The sequence below is a fragment of the Netta rufina genome (genome assembly GCF_964035555.1).
Source record: "Netta rufina genome assembly, chromosome: 3".
Lineage (NCBI taxonomy): Eukaryota > Metazoa > Chordata > Aves > Anseriformes > Anatidae > Netta > Netta rufina.
The window spans coordinates 114,034,215-114,056,737 of record NC_140125.1 but is presented as its reverse complement, the minus strand read 5'-3'; the positions used below and the strand labels follow the sequence as shown (position 1 = coordinate 114,056,737).

At 42.0% G+C, this 22,523-nt stretch overlaps 1 protein-coding gene across 1 annotated transcript in view; it reads right to left on the bottom strand.

Annotated features, from left to right (window-relative positions):
- LOC311208058 (kelch-like protein 29) overlaps positions 1-22,523 on the bottom strand; it is a gene marked incomplete at its 5' end in the record, with an annotated part of 143,558 nt that overhangs the window by 41,146 nt on the left and 79,889 nt on the right. The window contains 2 exons of the mRNA XM_084284476.1: positions 4,233-4,492; positions 10,148-10,347. Of these exons, the coding sequence (XP_084140602.1) occupies positions 4,233-4,492; positions 10,148-10,347 (460 nt within the window). The remainder of the gene's footprint in view (positions 1-4,232; positions 4,493-10,147; positions 10,348-22,523) is intronic.

Here is a 22,523-nt window from a genome sequence, read left to right as displayed (position 1 = left end):
GTCTTCTGAATAACTTTGGAGACTCTTTAAAATTTGCATGGTAAATTATGCCACCATCTTACCACCTTAACTGCAGACCAGGGATCTTCCATTCTCTCTCTCTGTTACCCACCTGCTTCTCCTCTGCAGTTTCTTGCCTCCTAGCTGTCATTCTTTTTAACTGTCAAAATAGAGCTCATTGGCATTTTTAACATTTTTGACATAAATCCTCTCCTCCTCTCCATCCTTACCCTCACTGCTACACAGAGTGCTTTCAGGTGGGCTTTGTGTTTGCTCAGACTGATTTGCCTCGTCTCAAATTCATCCCAGTGGTCCCACTGTTGTCACACCCGCCTTGTACCCCTTCCAGGCAACTCCTCTCCTTTGGGCTTCAAACACTCACAGACGTTTATCCCTCTTTAGCTGTCATTAGGCCAAGTCATGCATATTCACATCTTTTAATCTTTTTTTCTCACATCAGTTCCTTCAGTCATTTAATCATTTGTGTTGCTCTTCTCTAAATTACCTCCAATTTGTCTACGCATCTCTGGTTCTCAGGCACCATGAAGATGCTGTTTAGACAAATCTGCCTCAGAGGACACAAGTTCATAGAAAGCTTTTTTCATGCTTTTATGGTGGAGACATTTCATTTTGCTGCTGGACACTGCAATTTCAAAAAAGGGTTTGCAAGTGGGCACGTGATTTTATCCATGCAGAGTGCAACAGAAGATGACTGCCACTCAGCCAAGCCTCTGCTTTGTCACTCAGGGCTGCAGCACCTGCCTCTCAGCTTTGTGAGATGTTTGTCCTCTCCTCACGTCTTGTCCTTCCTCGGGGGGTGAGGGAAGCTTTGTGCAAGTGGGCTCCTTGTTTCACCAGGCTTTCTGTTATTAGTAAGCATGTCGCTACGTTTTTTATGTTGGAGATAAGAGATATAATTTTGGACTTGGAGCAGGAGGTGGGAAAGTTTCCAACAAGCTTTGGTGTGTCAGGGCTGTGGGCAGGCTGCAAATTGGTGTACATCCAGCACCTTCACATCTTCCCCATCCCATGCTGATGCTGGGCACAGCAGCAGCTCTGTGCACCTCCAGGGGTTGTTAGTGGTGGTGGAAATATACCTCATTACCTTCTGGATCCTCCCAGCAGCCCATGCAGAAGGCACCGCTTCCCTCCAGCTTATGGCGTTAGCAAGGGGGGCAGGAGCCTTTGGTGGTGCTGGGATGGCTCAGCCCATGATGGTTTTCGGGCAGTAAAGCCTCCATTACACAACACATTTTTTTTTTTGCATGAGTTTGCTGGAGTCGCAATAAGCTTATCAAGGCGATAACTGGTAGGATAAACCCTACAATCTTGTCCATCAGTCAGGAAGGGGAGTAAATAGAAGAACAGTAAATTCAGCTCTCCCAGACGTGTCAGGCGGCTGCAGGCTTCCCACTCGGTGACAAGCAATCAGGACGAATTCCTGCGACCAGCGCTCTGCGCCTGCTGGCACAGGAACTTACCCAAGTATTCAAGACCTCACATCAGAGGCTGCTTCTTTTGGTGAGACTGATTTGACACAGCCGTGCTACCAGCAGTGCTGGAGGAGCTCCATAAATGTTCCCGTATGAGCTGGCTGTGCTGCTATTTACCAAACCTTAGCCTAACACACACGTCATTACCTGAGCTGCCTCTCTGTCTTATGCAGATGGATCAGGAACCTTTGAAGCTCTGTTAACTCTCTTTGAAACCAGTCCTGGGTGCTGTTTCTTTGTAACGCCACAGAGCACTTTTACAAGCACCGTAAGACTTCACACGAGCACAATTTGCAGCATTAGAAGTTGTCCAGAGTGTAATTTTTCAACTCGCCTTGCAAAACAAACCCTGATTCCTTCCCTGCCACTGCACTCCGGCCTGATGGTGAAAGATTAACAAAAGCAAAAAGAATTTGATACCTGAAGAAGAGCTTTTAGAAATGCACAGAAGCAGGAGGAGATGTGACTCAGTGCACCTCTGTGAGACCTTTCACTGCTTGTGCCAGAAGCCTGCCTTTGGGAGACTTGCTGAGCTTGGGAGAAGCTGTGAAAGAGGCACTTAAATCACCTACATCAGAGCTATCAAGAAGAAAAAAACCCATAATGCGAGGACAGAGCTTGGCCTGTCTGGTAAAGGCAGACAGGGAGATAGGAAGAAGGTGTGGGCCCTGGAAATCCAGACCCCGAAAGACTGAACAGCCAGCATGGCCTGTGGAAGAGAGAAATAAAACCAGAGCAGGCATCTGAGGAGAGCAGCAGAGCAGGACCAATGTCTTACCCAGGTGGGCTTGTGACAGTTGCAAATTATGGCTAAAAGTCAAAATATAGAACCACAGCATCACAGCATGGTTTGGGTTGGAAGGGACCTGAAAGCCCATCCATTCCCAGCCCCCCTGCCCTGGGCAGCGACACCTCCCACCAGCCCAGGTTACCCAAAGCCCCATCCAACCTGGTGGCCCTTGCTGCACACCAACCACAAACTTCCACTCATCATCTCTGTCAGAAATAAGGTTATTTAGATCTGTCTTTCTTCCTATCCGCCCTCAGAGCTATTTGTTTCTGGGTTCTGAAAATGCAGAAGTTGTTATTGCAAAGGTGGTGTTTTTCATGGTAAGTATGAGTTCCTACTTTTAGAAAATAAGTACCTATTTAACTAAGAGCTTTATAATAGATCAAGTGCACAGAGTTAAAAAAAAAAACAAAAGTGAGAGCTACTGTCTGAAGAAACTAGTTTATTGGTAGGATTGGACATGAAAATAGTTATCTGCTTGGTATCTTTAATATTAATTTATTCAAGACCCTCATCTCTGGATAAATATGAATTAAAAATTAAAAGCCCTTGTAAAGTAATGCATGAAACCAAAGCACCACAGAGAAATTTGGAGAAGCAAATAAAACTGCCATCATAAACTACAAAGGCGCTGCAGAAAAAGGAGAGGAGGGAAGGCAACTTGGAATTGAAACAAAAAAAAGACGAAAACCAACCCAACCGCGAGGCAAAAGCAAGAGAGGAGGGGATGGCAGCGGTGGCAGCAATGAGAGGCAGGAAAGAGAAACCACCACTTAAAAAAATAAATTCATAACATCACCGCAGCAGGGCACAGAAGGAAATATTTAAACCATCAATTTTGAAAACACAACCCCAGACCGCCTGGTGAGTGACACCTTCTGTTTGCACCAGGCAAACAGACTCCTGCCGCAAGGATCTCGTGCTTCAGCCCCTGGGAATAATCCCCGAGTTTGCATTAGGTTCGGAGCTCAGAGCGGCTCGGAGCTGACTGCTGTCATCAAACTTTAAGCAATCTGGGAAATACTCTGTGTTTTTCAAGGCCGGTGAGAGCCAAAAAGCAGTCCATTTCAGTAAATCGATGATGTCGTGTAAATGTTTTAGGCAATAACAATGTTGGGTAATATTAAATGGCATCCCTGGCACGTGCATGAGGTGGATGGGGACCAGCTGTTCCCCAGCACAGGATCCCCTGCTCCAGAGAGCAGGAAAGGTGTGGAGAAAACCCCTTTCCAGGACTGGCCAGCAGTTCTGGTCTCCAAAAAGAGAGATTTGGGGTTCAGGCTGCCACCCACACAGACCAACTTACAAGAGCTTCAAGGAATCACCAGGGAAGTCCTCTGGTCCCCAGGACAATTGCCACCATCAAACAGTCTCTGCTTTTAGCACTTGTCTGGAGACAGTGCTGGGTAAAGCAAAACACTTCGTTTCTTGAGGCAAGGGCAGACTGCATAGCAGAGATGGTTGAGGAAACACTGACTAATAAATATATAACACCCAAGGGGCTTTCTAAGCAGCCAATAAAAATACAGAATCCTTTTTTATGTACTGAAGTTCCACTCATTCAGTATGTGTCATCAAAAGAAATACTGATTTTCTGATAGATTTTTATTTCCCACTGTTACTAAAATGCATCCTCTTCCTAAAGCAACATCTTACACAACTCTAATCCCTTCTGATTTATCTATGACCAAGCCTGCAGCCAACAACTTGAAGCCCTAACTTTGTACCATGCGTGTCACGAATGAGATTTTGGCTCTAAATGATCAGATATGGGGATCAGATTGTGAAATTACATACATTTTGTGCATAGCCTGTGTTCCTTTTCTCTTTTGTTATCTGAATTGCCCATCGTATCTCCCACTCATCCTCACATTCACGGAGATGGTTTCTATTTTAAAGAAGCATTTACGGGAATGGAGCAGAGTGAGGCTGCTGAGATTATTTTTTACCTGAGCTCTGATTGCAGCGTCCTTCTTAATCCACTTTATCACTGTTTCATACACCAGCTCCTCTGCTTTGGTGTTCAAGCTGTCGTTGGACATGTAGGAAATGAAGTCGTCTTTTGAGATATTAAGGATCTCTTCTTGGTTTGCCACCTCTGGGAAAATCTGCAGGGCGTATGCTTTGGCCATGTTGTATAGCTCAGTGCACTGCATGGCTTCAGCCATGGCTAATATTCCTAAACAGTTGCTAGCAGTCAGCTGTTTCTCTAAAAAGAGCAAATAAAAGGCAAGTGAGAATTATTAAATGTAAGATTCACATTTTTTACTGAGATCATGAAAAAAATAAATTCCATGGACAAACCTCCAAAACTAATTAATTTCAGGGACTTAATTAGAAGCGGCACCCTGGATACTTTAGGATTGGGGGCTTAACACGCAAAATCAAAGCCTGTCTAACAACTGAGCTGGGGGTGGGGAGTGAAATAAGCGTTCTGAGTTTGCTTTTCATGTAAACCTTCATAACACACAGGGGAAACCTACTGACATAATACTGTCTTGGGCTTCCCAAGGGATGGGAATCCAGCCAAGAGACTCCTGCTATTTCTACCGCCTACAAGGTTGCTTTAAGAAGCAGCAAAGATGTAAACGCCAGTGCAGACACTTAAGAATAAATGCAAACAGCACTGAGGACATTGGCGAGGATGCTGCAGTCGCTTTATGATAATTTTTGCCCTGTTCAGCTACTAAGCTACTTCAAATAAAAAAAAAAAAAAAATCCCCTCCCTTCCCTTTTTTTTCAAAGGAACTTTGTTGCTGCTGAATGTGATGACATCCCTTATGCAAAACACAGATTATACTAACGCCTTCTGTTAAATGTTGTGTAGTGGGTTTCAAAGAAAATCAGGCACAGAGGAGACAGCATTATCTCCTACCCAGCAAACAGAAGTAACAGCACAGTGTGTAGCTTTGCGTTGAAGTGTGCTATACCATACGTTTGACTGTACTTTTTTCCTTTTCAGCTTCTCCGAGGAAAAAAAAACACACCAATTTCAGAAACTCATAAGAGGAACTCAGGTTTTTCTCAGCTTTTGTTAACCAAGCTGCTACCAATAGGCAGAATATATTCTTTAAGATATAGTACCAAAAAAAAAAAAGAAAAAAAGAAGGGGAAACAGACTTCAATAGGTCACAAAAGCATCAGTACTAGTGGCAGACTTCTGTGCTGTCAGAAGAAAATTATATCACATTTGGGCAGTGTCACATCCTAGTGCACTATTTCTGAGCACTGGACAGGAATGTTAGATAGCCCCAAACCTCTTCAAGCAAAACTCCTATCAGATTGACTCTGCTGAAAATGCTCAGTGATTTGTCCCTATACTCAGCTTCTGCCTTCATCAGATCTAAAACCTGCACACAGTCCATACGTGGCTTTCATTAAAATGGGATTATGACCTAGTTTGTTGTGTTTTTTTTTTTTTTTTTTCCACCTGTCATGACTTTAGGACCTTTGTGTGTATGTGTATTATTTTTTTTTTAGATCTAATTCTTTTTATTTTCTTCCACATATCCACCCACCTTGAAACTAGGCTATCTCACGTTGCATCAGTTGATTGTACTGACTCCAAGGAGCCCATTTCCTCAAGCAGACTGGAGCAGCGGCACTGTTTTCTGTCAGTAGATTTTGTCACTCAAAGGCTGCTCAGAGACAGGCTGCAAACTCATAGCTGAAGCACAAAGCTCCCCAAATTTCTGCTTTTCCAAAAAAGAAACAAAAAATCTCTTCCAGGGCCTTTGGTTCTGTCTGTTGGCACGGTTTCATGTATACATATGGCCACGGGTAAAATAATCACCTAGCAGAGCTGAAAACCCCCGTCACTGCTTGGCAAACTCCCAAGTCAGAGACAAATCTGACACTGCCCCACCTTATCCCCATAAGGGTTATAATAAAGGAAATAATCAAGTTTGACTCATCATGCAGCCTTTTGCTATCACACAATGGAAAATACCTACAAGTCCTTGCCTTTAAGGGACTGGCTCTGCCTTGAACGGGACAGATTTCCATACCCTCCCCAGCTGAGCCTGTGGGATAGGGCATAAAAAGCACTGGTCATGGTTGATTTATTCTGTTTTTCTTCTGATCTGGACACGTTTTCCTAACTCTAACATTGTCATGTTACTGACATGACAGTTGTAGGCAGATCCATGTTGTTCAGGCAGTTCCATGGAGGTTAACACACCCCCCACTTTCAATCCAGGGCCAAGGCTGACCTCTCTTGACTCCAGCTGGTCCAACAAAGTAATCACAACGCTATCCCTTCAGACTCAGAAATAAAAAGTTCCAAAAGGCAATTCATATGATAATATTTTGGATTTCCACTTCAGGATGTGCAGAATCGTGCCCTACCAATGCCTGTTGCTCTTCAATGACTATAAAGGGAGTCTGAACGACTGCTTAGATACAAACTTCCACTACATGGTATAACCCACCTCAAGTGACTGCTTGCAATCTGGGGGCACATCCATCCAATGCAAACATGACAAAGACAGCTAAGGACCAGTTCTGCTCCATCTGCCCCTAAGCCATTCTCCTTTGGCTCCTGATGTGCTTACAACAATCACTGGGTTTGTCACAGTGACACTTGACTTGGAACAATACATTTTTGTGGAGTTTCACCTTGAATTCATTCAGAACATGACTTCTGGCTCAACGTTCAAGGACAGTTTGTAACAGACATGGCTTTATGGACTTGAAGGATATCAGATGTAATCTAGTAGGTTCTCAGTGGTTGGAGACGGTGTTGGGTATCCTATTTGTTCCTATCTATGTTGTAATATTGCAGATCAGCAGCCATTACTTTCCACTTGTTACATGTGATTTTGGGGTCCTGTACAGAGTCAGCATGAGAAAATCTGCCAGGCAGACTGCTAAGGCTGCACTTCTTAGAGGGGGGTGAAGGGAAGAGGTGAGATAAAGTCAGAGGTAGGTGGTATGTCGGACTGCAGTAACATTAGAATGGAAGTGCAGTGGTTGACACAAGACCTCTCCGTGCTTAGAGATGATTTCCAGATGATGACTTTGACACCTTTAAAGTTAGCATAAAACCTGTATTTCCCCGTCATACTCTCTGTATGTTCTGTTGTGGATCTCATTCCTCAGTTATTCCTACTAGTGTCAAAAGCATGTGAAGTCAAATCATAGCTGGAAGACATCTGGATGCATTCACTGTCCCAAAGATTTCAATTCCCCAGTGAGAAGGTTCCTCGTTTCTCTGATCTGGTATCTCCAGAAATGGTTGAGGCTTCAGTTTCACCAGCACTGGGCAATGTGGTTCTCTAACTGGCTCAAAATTCCCTACTATGAATGAACGAAAATCACCTATAATGCTTTCTTGAATTCATACGAGCCATAAAGGCCTATTCTTCCATTGGGTTTTGACAGCCTTTCATGCAGGTCTCATCACTGGTCTTTTGTTAAGTTTTTCTCATAGCTCCCACTCATGCTCTTTGTAAACTTTGTGCCCTTCTCCAAGGAGACTACAAAAAGAAGTCAGAGCTCCTGTTCTTTTCTCTTTTCTTCCATGAATCTAACAGGTTTCACCTATTTTTTCAGACTGAAGGAAGCATAATTTTAGATTTTCAGCAGCAGGTTAAACCCAAGCTCTCAGTGTGTTCACTCCTGCAGTGGGGGTCCCTGCATCCCAGACCCAAACTGTGGTACTGAGGATTCTCCTTAAATCTGATTTGAGCCACGACTGTGATGGTAACATCATTTCTTTGTAAAAAAAATATGAAAACTGAAAAAAAAAAACAAACCGAAAAAGCCCTCAAGTCTTAAGCCATATGGCTGGAGGAAATACCTATGATGTCCTGACCGGTTTGCAAACATTTGCCCAGCTATCATATGGTGCCTGCATGAACTTGTCATCATAAGCTAACACAAAACTGTTGTCATTTCTCATGGTCTAGACAAAAGCAGAGGAGACAGCATGTGAGGGAGAGAGAGAGAACGTGGCTATAATTAGCCCAGTGAAGTCAGTTGAGGGATCTCTCGTTGAAATGGAACAATTTTCCTGACACATTTGCAGCAGGTTTCCACCAGAAAGTGCAAATAGATGCTGGGTGCCTCTGGCCAGGGCAATGCTGCTGGAGGGGCCCAGGACCAAGCTGCCTGAGCATCACCCAGCTACAGGACACTGGTGTAGCTTCACAGCTTAAAAAGGATGACCCGAATTTCACCTGAGATGGTGCTATGCTGTGCACAACAGACCTATTAATTCATTTTTTTTTCACCTCTTTGGGCCTCTTTGGACTTCTCTCCACTACTCTCACAATTTAGACACAGCCATACATAGGAGAGGATCACTGTTTATAAGAGTGAATCCTCCACGAACCCTGGAAAAAATCTATTTTGCTTTGCTGGGAGCAGAAGTGGCTGGAATGAAAAGAAAAAACAGCCACAGTGGAAAAAAAAAAAAAAAAAAAAAAAAGCCTTTTCCTAAATTTTTTACATGGCAAGTGCTATACTATCTCTGCAGAGTAATTCAGTCACAGCTATAAATAAAAATAAGCAATTACACTCCATGAATTTTCCAAATGAGAATACAAAATTCCAGCGACTCCCCATATATCACTGAACTTATAACCAACTCTACTATTTCACACCATAACATGGTTCACTGAATTCAAATATTAAATATCGGAAAAGAGAAATCTTGCATTGATTTAGTGAAATAAATGTATTTTGTTTCTGTGGCTGAAGCTTTAGAGATAGTGCAACTTAAACACATCTCCTCTTCCCAGGAAGGCCATGAGATCTAATCACTTAGAAAAGGTGGCAAAGAGAAGCTGGGGGAAAGCTGCAGCCAGAGCCTTTACTCAAGCTGGGACTGGAAAGTTGGTTTTCATTTTGCAATTACCCACGCATTTGAGAACAGACTTTTAAATGTGACATAAAAAAACTGGGAAGAAGAAGGGAATAGAATAGCGCAGATTCTTTACTGAATGCCTGCAGTTGTACCAGCCTAGTCACACCACTAATCTTGCCAGCAGGCCAGTTTAGGAGTGAGAATTAACACAGCAGTCAACTGGACTCGTTTGAGGATTTTTTTTTTTTTTAAATTTAGTGCCACATTTTCTAAACTCTCATCTTTCACACTCTGCAATCCTAGATGTTCATTTTAAATGAAAACAGCCCAAGAAGAAAGTATAGTTCATGTGGGTTGAAAATATATTTGGGGTCTTGAGAGAATGACATCTCTTGTACCAAGCTAGGAGTAATAGGGGCCTCGGTAGAAATCAGATGCCAAAAAGAAAAAAATTTGGACTTGTAACTTGGACACGGGTCAAGTCAAGCTCATACTTTTTGTATTAATAAGTCTATATTAATTTAGAAATGATTATTGTCTCATTAACTGAAATTATAGTCATATTAGTAAAGGAGTGGCACGTGATACAGGCAGGAATTTGAACCAACATGTTTGAGGTGAGCTCCACCTCTGGTTCCTGTTCTGTGATGACAGAAATGGAACTGGCAGGCTCCAGTACAAACCAGTAAAGCTCAGTTAACTGACTGGGTAACCCTGCATGATTTTGAAATGGTCTATGCTGGAAAATACAAGGAAATGTAAGGAGCAGGATGACATGGTGCAGATGTCATGTTTGGGGAGTGACATGTTTGCAGATGTCATGTTTGCCCTGGTGAAGGTGCACACTCCAGGGGAGGATGGGCAGAGGGACTGCTGAGAGGTTGCTTTGTGCACTTTCACCAGGGCAAACACTCCCCATGCAACCCAAATAAATAAATAAATGAATAAATTACATTTAAACCTGAGTTTCCTAATTACCTTTTAAGAGTTAAAAGAAAGCCCTTTACAAGCCTTAAAGCAAGATCTTAAAACCTCACTAGATGGAATGATTCTTACCTAGAAACGAAACGCAGACTTTACAGAAAGTATGAAACTGGAACTTGCTGGCAGCTTCCAGAAGGGTTTTTGCATTGGCTGAATCTATGATCAAAGAACCTGTATAAACAAACTCCAGGAGTAATTCCAGGACATCCGCAGTGAGGTTGGACATGGCCAATTCCAGCTTCTCCCCGCTTCTGCTACTGTCTCGCGGTGACCTGGTAACAGCAGACAATGAAATTACGGACATTACGCCATCCCCATTTTGTTGGCATTTAGATTAGTGAGGGCTAGAAAATTGCTTTGCACCTCATTATATTTCTCCTTTATATATATATATATATTGTTTATGAAACTGAAGAATATGAATTTTAAAATAACTGAACTTAAAAACTTTAACTGGATCTGAAAGAGAAGAGTCTTAAAGCAAGTCTTACAAAAAATCTGTTTATTGCTATTCTGCATTTTCATGCAAAAACAGTTGCAAAAGAAAAGGAAAGGAAAGAAAGAAAAAGAAAAATGGATGAGCCAACATTAATGAAAATGTGGAACAAGATTAGCTTTCAAAGGGAAACAATACATTTTAACGTCTCGGTTACCATCTCATCTTCTGTGCATAATGTACATGTTAAGGAAAAAACCCTGTCCAATTTCAAGAGAAAAGGTCATCCAGTTTTTCAGGAATCCAGTACTCAAATAATTTTAAATGTCATGTGCATTTAAGGGTACATTTAAAGACCTTTTCATCAAAAATAACAATAATTAATATTAATTTCTACTTAGCTTTAACTTCTCAATATGTTACATTGAAATATATACGATAGATATGATAGATATGATATGCATTAACAGACAGTCATATAAATATATATGTACACATATGATTATTCTAAAAATCTATTGTTCCCTTTAGGCACTAAAAAAAGGAAGCCCTTCATGGGAATTGCTTTGAAAACTGAATACAAGACAAGATAGACAGACAAAATGGTTAGAGCAAAATAGGGAGAGGGGGGAAAACAACAACCAGCTCTGCCACAGGAAGCCAGCAGCCATCCTCTAGGAGTTTCATGACTGTGGCCTACGGTTTTTCCTGCATGAAGTGCTGAACAATTTGGGGAATCAAAGTATCTCCTGCATTTGAAGTGTGGATTAGTGCTTGTGAAATTATTGGACAAAAAGAAAATTATACTGAATTAAAGTAAGGGCCCAGTTCTTAATGCATGGTTGGCTGATGTGTCTGCAACACTAAAGACAGGTTACACCTGAAAGACAAAAGTGATAATAAATTTTGTAACATCAAGGAGGGGAGGGGATATCTGTTGGAGTAAGAAAATAAATTCTTTTAATGGTTAGGACCATTCAGCACTTTCTCAAAGAAACATAAACTTCTCCTAGTCACTGGACAGTCAACGTCTGCTCGCTCCAATTCTGCTAGAGTACTTGCAAAAGCGATTGCACAATTGACACAAAACCAGCACACGATTCTGCATGACTTACATGGACTGGCCAAAGCATCACTATTCACAGGCAATGCCAGCTTTAAGCACGAGCAAGAGCACTATCAGCCTCTTGGATTCACAAAGCTGCCTAGAGAGGTGATGCTCAGACCTCTACTACCACAACGGAGCAAAAGTAAACAACGCACTAGCTTCAATTTTATTCCCTCATAATGAAATGATGAACTGGCCACCCCACTTCCCCCCACTCCATCCTACAACCCGTAAAAATTGTTTGGGGCAAAACAATTGTTTAAGCAAAAAATGCTTAAAACTTTTGGTGGATGCTTTGTCTCTGGTCTGCCATTGACTAGTGCTGTTCAATTCAAGCATGCTACTTTGGTTAACATGAAACTTTGCAGGATCAAAGCTTTAAAAAGGTTTCATTTTTCTATTAAAAGAATGTATATGATGTCCACTGATCACAATGGGGGAGCAGCTAGCTGTCCTTCATTTCGTGTGATTCTCTATGGTAGTGAACAACGGTTACTCCCATTCACAAAAGAAAACTGAGTCAAAGGAAAGAAAATCACTTGCCTATGATCACAGACAAAGTCAGGGGCAAAGCAAGGAACCCAAACTTTTAATTCTAAAGATTGGACTGTCTCTTTGCAAGGGAATACAGGTGGGTTAAGTCCTATTCCACAACCAGATGGGTAAGAATACATAAGGACTTTGGTACTTATGGCATCCCTACAGGCACAAATATGTGTGCTACCTTGAGTCCTTATGCTTTATCACAGCACAGTATTTGATCTGAACTCTTGCATATGGATTTAGTTTTGCACTCGGGTGTGAAAACAGAAGAGTCACCATTTCCTGGATCCTCAAGAGGATGTCGCAAGATATTATTTTTTCTTTCTCCTGCTCACATACCAATAACATTCCCTGTATCTGATTTATCTCCAGTTGTGCACACATCCGCTGCTGCACCTTGGGCTATCAAAATGCCTCCTGGTACCAATGTAATTCTTGCTGAACTGTTTCTAGAAGTGCTTAGTACCTGACAGCAAATTCACATTCAGGTGAGCTCGTTAATAAGCACGTAGCTTAGAATTTAAGTGAGATTTGGAGGTACCCAGCAAGCAACAGAATCAGGCTCTTTGCACTGCGGGGAGCCCTACTGTAAGCAATTATTTATTTAGTACCACTAATTGCACTTCGCTGGTGATGGCTGTGTGTGACCCAGTGACAGCTGCCTTGGGAACCACACGCTCTCTCCCTGAGCAGAGATGAGGGGGCACAAAGGAAGAGATGACGTGACACCCATGCCAGTGTAGACATGTATGGATGTTAGCAACAACTGCAAGCTGCTATTTTTCAGAATAATTAAGTAATAATCTCTTTTACTTTGTAATACGCCAAGCAATAAACTGCTGCTGCGATTGATTAAATGCCAAAGAAAAGCTAAGGTGTTTAATCAATCACTAAAGCCACTTACAGCAAGTATAATACAAAGCTACAGAGATTATTGATATTACACAATGAGCCAGAAATGGGAAAGAAAACTATCCCTATTCCTTCCTCTGTGATGGCTCGCCTGTGCTGTGCTGTTTTGTTCATGCTGCCTGAGCAGCGAGCACTTCAGCGGCATAGCCCGCAGTCAGCACAACCAAATGCCCAGCATGGCCGAGATCCCCTGAAAGGCAGCTGAGAGCCCCTCAGAGGAGGCTGAGACCCCCCAGGAGGTGGCTGAGACCTCCTAAGAGGTGGTTGAGACCCCCTGAGAGGTGGCTGAGACCCCCTGGTCTGCCTGAGGGGCTCTGGCTCCTGTGGAGCAGCACAAGATGGAGAATGGGCAGGGAGCTGTTGAAGTAGGCCGTGATGGATTGAAAATGAGTTTTTGAGGGAATAGAAGAAAATTGTGTGTGGAAACAGGCTAATGTGACTGAATTGGGAAATAGAGATTCCAGAAATTGATCTTCTTAATTGATTTCAGTGAATCAGGTTGTGGAATCCCCCTCCAAGCCTGACTAGAACTCAGGCTGCTTTCTCCATTCCTAGTTTTCATATGTATTAGAATATCAATACACTCTGTGCAGTGTGATACTTCATAGATTTGGGACACAGCCTTCTGTCAGTTATTGTGGAGGAACTGCAGTGAATGACTAAAGCTGCATTGCAAGATCAGAATTTAGCCTTGTAACTTCAAATGCATTTTGTTGGGGAAAATAGGTAGGAAAGCATACCGCTGTGCCCCAGACATCTGATCCTGTCTTGCATCAAGAGGAGTTCTTTCAGTGGCATTAGTAGATAAAAACAATCAAAAAAAGTCCCTCTTAGAAATGCCAGCCCTGAAAACCTCATTGACTTCTTCAGAACTATGAAAAACTGTAGCTCTACCTGGTAGAGCTGCATTCTGTACCCCTGCTCCTGTACCCCTGAACAAACATGGGGTGTTTTCAGGGTGGATAGCCTCTCTGCTTAGTGCTTCCACCTCACTTGAAGCCAGGCAATGTACACTTATTGTCCATAGACATCTCTGAGTGTGGCACATGCTGCTATTTGCCCTGCGAACTCTGAAGTTTAAAGAGAATGATGTCATTTTATTGGCCTTGTAATCATTGCTCATATTATAAAGGTCACACATTTCACATTGTGGCAGAAAATCAATGACTCTCCCAACAGCCTCTGGGGGAAAAAGTTTTGCTTCTGAAGAATAATATATAATAAACAATTTTAGTCCTTACTTTATCATTGCTGTAATCTTTGAGAATGGCTACAGTAAAAATCTGGCAAAGGCTGATATATAAACTCATTAAAATTAGGAAGTGATTTAGAACAGGACTTTTAAAAGATTAATCTTGGGCTAAACAGCAAAGAGGTTTGTTTGGGTCTACATTTAAACAAGCTACAAGGGCTCTTTAACAGCTTAATTTTACGGTAGCTGTTGGGGAATTCTTTCAGATTTACAAATCATGTCTTTCCCCAGCAAGGTGACAGACCTGAGCAATGTGCATGCAGAACTGAACCACCAGATAAGCAGGAAGCACATATACACTCTCAATGGAAAGGGGTGGGGGGGTTACAGAAAAATATTTTGTATTGTCTGGAATAATTAGGTCCAAACAAAATACGGCCAAGGCCTTTAAACATGCTCTGGCTACCTATCCTTCAATTTAATTCCTTAAACTAAAGACAGATACAGGGAGCCTTTCAAAGTGAAAGGTGGTCAACTACATTCAAACAACAAAACAAAATTGGTGTCCCTTTTTGTTAACTCAAGTATACAAAAAAGCTGAAATGTTTAAATACTGATAGCAACAAAAATAACCTTAAAACCTCATCTGCAAGATTAGGAGCACACCTATCTGACCACAAAAAAGTAGATAACTTTACATTTTTGGCATTCATTCGTCCTTCAAAATCATTTCCACACAGGTAAGATGCAGAGACAAGAATTAGCTTTGTTTTCATGCTTAATAGAAATGCAACTGAGTTTTCAGCACCTTGAGTTATAAATACATGCATATCTGTGCATTTTCACTGCATTATTCGTATCAACACATTCACTTAAAAGAACTTCCGTGTGATTCAGTTCAAAACATTTAGCAGTGAGATTCTTCAAGTTGCAAAGCTGAATTTAGAGCCTAGCTAAAGTAGCTGTGTAAGTGAAACACTGCTAGTGTATCCACTTGTCAACTTATGGACAACGCTAGTGCCTCTAATCCCGGCTTCCCTCATGGTTTGGACATGCTGCCTTTAACCGGCTTGCAACATTATTTTGACTGACTAATGGTTTGGCTACAGCCTCACTCAATTTCAGATCAAATGTGAAAAGCTACCTTTACCCGGTGCAGATGCCAGCCAACTCTCTGTTTACAAGCTACAGTCACAACGTCAAAACAAATTCTGGATGTTCAAAATGGAGCCATCTGCACAGAATAAACATGAAAAATGTGAAACGTTTTATGTAAATGTACATTACTGACTAGGAACAGTTGGTTCAACTTCCTCCCAGACTGCCTGGTGGGGAACAGGAGGACTGACAGAGTTTGTGACACCTATTTACATCTGAAGCCATATGACTCGCTGTGCTGTAGTCTCAAAGGTATGATGAAGATGGGTACTGAAAGAAATTATTATCTTGTAAAATAAAGGCACTCTCAAAATTACCATTTGTGTACTTTCCCCAGCCACCAAAGCAAAGACCGTATGGCACAGGGGACTTTGTCTTTTGCTTTCACCCCGTCCAAGGTCCATCATGTCAGCTTGCAGAGAGCCTGCCACCATTACCTGCTTCTTCCTGAAGAGACAATGGCAAAGAGCTAGATCCGTAATACAATTACATAATCCTCAATTTTGTTTGTATTGCACTTTGGCAAACAGGCCTCAGAATTTGTTTATAAGAAACGGGAAATCAGACTAATTCTGGAATTTTAATTAAAGAAAAAATGGTATTTCTGTCTATCTACTGCTTAGGGTCCCATACAGCTCAGGAATCTGAATATCCTCCGCTAAAAGTACATGCAGGACACTGGAGGGCTGCCAGCACATTTGTAGGAGCCATCCTGGAGCAAGGCATCTGAGGCACATATTTTGGGGCCAGCCTCTCCCTGCATGGACCAAAGCAATGTCCCAGCCTGGCCTCGGCACCTTGCACTCTCCCAGGATCTGCCCCATCAGCTTGACACCCTGGTCTTGTTGGCTTGCTTTCATAATTAGGAACATGAATGTTTACCATACGTTAATTGTGTTCCCATTCCACTGGAGCAAAACACTTGCTACCAAGATAGATAGGATAAAACAAAACCCAACAAATTAAATTACTTTGTTCCCTGGACAGTGTTTTAGTCTACAGAAAACAGGAAATATAAGATTTTTATGTAAGATGAAACACTTAAATGAAGGGAAACTTCTTCTTTTTATCTCTGTCAAATTATTTTGATTACTGAAAAAGGACTCCAGACTGGGACAGGCAGCTTCTCATGAGGCTTAACAGCCTGCTAGCTATGTGCTCATTAAAAACTTCTGTTCAAGTCTATACAATTTAGGCTGAATATCTTGTTTACTGCAGAATGTAACTCTTCAAGCATTGAAATTCCAGGCAAAGAGAGTGCAGTGTTGTTAACTGTCCACTATTTGACTTTTCATCATCATCAAAGTTATTAAATGGTTCAAAACCCACATGTCTATTCATCTTGGGAGAAACAACCAAAAAACTTAGTCATGTTCTGCCCAAACTTCAGCTATGAACAGAACAGACATGGCACCCTACATGGGAGGTAGTATTTCATGCCAAAAAGCTTGATTTATGATAATTACAGGCTCATGAGATATGAAAGCATAGAGGCACAAACAGACCAACATGCATCTCCACAACACACACCCCAAGATGCATGTACACAGAGTGGTAACAGGTTATATACTGAGTTGTTCAAGTTTATGCAGCTGCAAGGTAATCCATCATGTAAATGATGACAGGAAGGGACATTTATAGAGCAACATCATTGCAATATGTATGTCATAAGGCACTGAATGTTCTATTAAACAGGATTTTTTAAAAAAATAAATTACACCCTAGCATTGCTTTTCCTTTGGAATTATTTTATCAGCTCAGAATGTATTAACTTGCAAATCTCTGCCTTCGTTATACCATCTTGTAGATAAATATTATCTTTGAGCCTCAGCCACTATCCATCCGTCTCATGAGAGAAGAAAACATATACTGTAATGGTGCTATTGTATGATTACGATAAAGAACTCGTAAAATCACAAGATTAAATAAATTACATTATTTAAACACAGGCTTGCAAATTTGTCATGAAAATTTACCTGACCAACAAATCCATTTGCTCACTTTTTACCGCGATGTTGATACAAATAATGTTCCTTGCTCCAGGCAAACAAAATTTGGCAAGACTGGTTTAATGCGTTAGGGTCAAACGCTGTCTGTTTGCACCTGCTCTATCAGGAGAAAATCAGGGAAGTGAAGGGCTGTGGGCTTGGGCATGCACCAGAGCTCCTGCTAATTCACCATCACAGAAATGATCATTACAAACCAAGATGACCAAGGGGATTATCAGCAAATGCTTTTGTTCACAAACAACATGGCCGGAATAAAACAAAACAAACAAAAGAGCCACGTCTGGTATATACCCTTAATGCTTTTCAAAGAAGGAACAGAGTCTAATTGCTGGTAAAGACTCTAAAGGAGCGGGATCACTGGCGGCCTGTATGGCTATAATGGAGGAGATCTCAGTCTGAGGCACAAATCTGCCTCCCTGCTGAGATTTAAGAAAGAAGATGACAAGTCTCAAGGCGCAAGTGAATAACAAGTGAATAGCAAGTGCCCTTGGAAGTACAGCATTCATGACATAGACTTCTGCTAGGGGCTGAGAACAAACAGGCTCTCACAAGGTACCAATGGGGAAGGAAAAAACTGGGCCAATTTATTAAGAGCACAGGCTCCAACTTGCTTGGAACTATTTCTGGCTGCCTAATTCAGCAATATGTGGCAAAACAGCTCGAGGTTTGTTAAAGGTAAATAAAAGATGCAAACAGGTTTTGGTGGATCATATGGGAATGAAAATTTGAAGTAAAATGACAATAAACATTTATTCTCATCAAATTTAAAGCTCACCCCCTTAACCAACTCATACCTGATTTGTTTTAATGATATTTATTACATTATCAAAACCCAGCTTAACAGAGAGCTGGCATTATGCAGCTAATAAATCTGTTTCTTAGGAATGTAGTGAAATTTATACAAGTAATTATCTAGGTAAGTCTATCCAAGGTTCTTTCTCATCACTGCGATGTCTGGAGGGAAAACAATAATAAAATAATAATAACCACAATTATTATTTATTACTACTACTACTACAATTATGGTAGTGCCCTAAGATCCCAATCTGTGTTGCAGTAATTAGAATTAATGTTGTCAGGCACCGGTTCTTTCTCATTCAGCTACGGGGTGTTGCTAGCACTCATTTATGGTACATGCAGGACCAGACTGTGCCTGGGACATCAAGAAAATATAATCTATCATATCATATCACCTACGGCCACGGGATATGCAGAAAAGACAGGCCACTCTGCTCGGTGACAGTGCTGGCACCAACCCGCACAACTGCTCAGAGCACCGGAGTCACCAGAGCTTAGTGCTGCACAAGCAAAAAGACAGGATCCTAACCTGACATGATCATAACCTGGTCATATTAATTCAAATTCATTATCCCAGTCCAGCAGTGGCTAATCCTTGATGATTTAAATAAAAGGAAATGAACTGCTGCTCCCCGGAGCTACCTGCTAGCACGCTCGAGTCTGAGATTTGATTACTCTCATTTTAAGGCAAGACTTGCATTTGGAAAGGGCCCAAAATGACAGCTTTCAAGAACACAGCTCCAGTCTCTATGCCGTGGAAGTTTTTTTCCTCGTCTTTGATCTATTTAGCTTTAACTGGACCTAATTAGATAACTGTTTCCTTTCACCCCTATATTTCGACACAGCCAAGCCCAGACGGTGCTGTGAGATGTAAGGAAATACAGGTGGGTCACACGCAGCAGCTTCGTACTTGTGGCTGTATGACAGCTGCATCGCATGATGGCCAGAGCAAGAGAAGTGATAAGCCTGTCGTTCCTTGGATAAGTTTTGCAGGTTCTGTAGTTGTGCCTAGAAATTAGGTGAGTGAGAAGCCCAAACTATGATAAATAGAGATGCTGTCAATGAAGGAGAGGAGTGAGAGATTAAGTGATCCTGCACGGTGCCTCGGCAAGATGCAGCCATTCCAAGGCAGAAGCTTCAGCTCTGTACCTCCAGGCTTGAAAAGGAGCCCTTCTGCTCTCCTTGCCGGGGCTTCTCTCCAGAACAGGGCCCATCGATCTGACCCTCTTTGCAAAGCCAGCATCCAGCCCCTGCCACTCGCCCTCCTAAACCACGGCCACACTCCCTGAGCTGCAAAGAGCCGGGCTGCGACGCCTGCTGTGGTTCCTTAGCCTGGCAGTCTGGCAGCACCGCTGAATGTTTGTAAGCTGCAGCTCATTTAGGTAGAAGCCCATACATTTTTGCTTGATGAAAACATGTTTTCCAAGGCCCGGCAGCTGCAAAATTTGAAACCCAGCAGGCAGCTCTGACACGCGGGTGTGAGTGTGGCTGCTCGACAAGGCAGAGCGAGCGAAGCGTGCTCACGGAAAGGGGGGCATGAAATGCAGAAAGCTTCTTTCCCTTTGCCAGGATTTTGTGCCCAACACACAGTAATTATCAGTTCCTCGATTAAGAGAAAATGTCGTCCGTAGCATAATTTACACCTGTACCCTGGCAGTAAAAGGGTGAAGGATATTTCATGCTCCTGTGCAACTTCCCGTTCTCCTAGGCTCCTTTAAATGGTTTAGCAGAAACCACTGGCACTGTCTACATATGATATACCTCTCCTGGCATCTGACTCAAACATTGTATTTTTAACTCCCCATTTCTCTGTTTTCAAAGAAATGTTATAATTTGTTTCCACATTCGTTCAGTTCTACAATGGAGCTGGAGCATGCAGATGTAGAAATGCTGCCTACTCTTCTCCCGGAGTTTAAAGCTAGCTTCTTAATAGGCAGGAAAAACACGAAGGGGTCACTAAGAGTAGATTTTTCTTTCATCTGCTATTTTTCATTTTGGGCTTTTTACAACGTAAACACAAACCAGACAGTCTGTTTTCCAGACACCTAAATGCTTTTGCAGTTTTGTCAGACTGTTTCAGATGGATAGCGGCAGGTTTCTCTGTCTTGCATCCAAATGCTGCCTTTCTTCACAATGGTGTAAAATGCAGAATGACATCTCTGTCTTCAGTGTAGGTGTGAGGCAAAAGGAATTTGGTCCTTTCACCCTAAACGCTTTATGTCTCCCGCCTTCCTGGTCTGCCTCCAAGCCCTTAAAGAGTATATACAGCCCTATTTTAGAAAAAAAAAAATAATAAAAAAACTTGCAGAAAGAGGCAAGGTATAGTGGAAAATCAATTTGGCCATGAACTCGCAGGCTCTGCTCCTTAGGAAAAGACGGGTGAACACAGCGTTGCCAGATTACACTGCATCTGAAATGTTTGCTTCGTGACTGAATCTCTTTGCATATGCGACTTACTGCTCCGTGCTACCGGAATTAGGCAGCCTGTATGACTTCAAGAGTAGAAAGCATCATTAAAAGGACATCTTGAGAAGATAAAGCTTACAGGACAGGATCTGCATATCTTCAGAAACTGACCACAGAGAAATAAAACTACAGTCTGCTAATAAAAGCCAGCATTTTGGCCAAGAAGAAGCTTTTATGTCAAGTACTTCCTATTATTAATGTCATATTTGGTAGAGATTCCAGCATTTTGGGGTGGATTAAGAAGAAGAAAACAGCAAATTAAAATGTTCCGGTGAAACTCTCTTTGTTGCAGAAATATCAGGCATTCCATTTATCCAGCAGCTGCATTTGTCTCTTCCAAGTGCAGCTGGAAAAAATGACGCCTCCTCATGGGATTTTCCATTCCTTCCTTCCTCCCAGAACACACACATCTTCCATCAATTTCTTCCAAGGCAGATACAAAGACACAGAACTCATTTCTCTCCTTCCTCAAACCAAGGAGCTGCAACTACAACATTGGCTTGAATAGGTGAATCTAAAAGAGGGACATGTTTGAGGTGGATCTTGATGGACCTCTCATTTTTTTTATGTGTATATATATAAGCCTATGTATGCAGCATCCAGACAAACACTAGTTTCTGGAAGAAATAATTTGTATACTTTTAGCCAGCTATGATTTAAGTGTCTAATGAAAGCTGGGCGACTAGTCTTTCTCCCTGAGCAATGAAAAATGAGTGCTTCCAGAAGGGAATCCATACTATTTACCATAAGGGGGGACGAATTCCCTTCCAGACATTCCTGTCTTTCCTCTTGACTGCAGAAGAAGCGTAGACAACCAGCTCAGGCTGGACCCCTTAAATAAGCAATGTAACACTCACCATAAATCTGTAGTCTAACCAAATCACCTTGGCTCTCTCTTTATTAATAGTAAAGAGGGACAGTCTCATCCTTCATCTCATCTCTTAGATACCGATTTTATGGTCCTTTACCTCCTGGTAAAGCATCTCATTTCTGCCTCCCTCTCTGCAGGCTACAGCAGGAGTTGAGATAGTGAGTTTAGACTAAACCTGCCTTTGATGCTGACCTTGGACCTTAATATTGGTTGACTAACAGCAAGAGACAATAACCTTTTGTTCCTCCAGAGGGATCTCTACTTGCCTGCACACAGGTACCTGAAGTAGGAGGTAAGACTCTTTCTGGAAGCCTTGAAGGTGCTTTTTTCTTCATTGCTTGTGCCAGAAATTAGAGCCTTGCTTTGGGAAGGCTGAGTTCTTAAGTACCTAAAACATAGGTATGAAGTAGAAGCCCAAGTCAGGCAGACTGAAAGCAACTGTGGTTAGTGGTGCACTTGAAATATATAAGATGTTATTTAGGGGTCATTCCAGCTGCTATTTATCATCCATTTTCTCCTAAAGGCCATACTGCAGTAATCTTGTATGCGTCAGCGTCTGAAGAAGCTGACTAACCATATGATTTTCCTAAGTGCAGATGAAGTACGTCAACTTCTCTATATGCTCTATGGCTGAAGGAGCAAGCAATAAGGCCAAGCATTCAACCCCATACCTGTCATAAAGTAGGCACTAATATCCACCAGAAAAAGACTGTATTTTAAAGAGGATTTTACAAAGAGAACACAAGGAAACCTAGCACTCTGAAAGTATGTTTAATATTGCATAAAATTCTTCCTGACATTGCTAGCAATATCCCCACAAACCCTGAGGTTATTGCAACATGTCCTGCGGTGGGACCAGCCTTGAGCATGCACCCATCCTCACATGTCCTAACCCATCCTCACATGTCCCGACCCATCCTCTGCACCTCTCTTTTCTCCCTTCATGGCTGCAGTG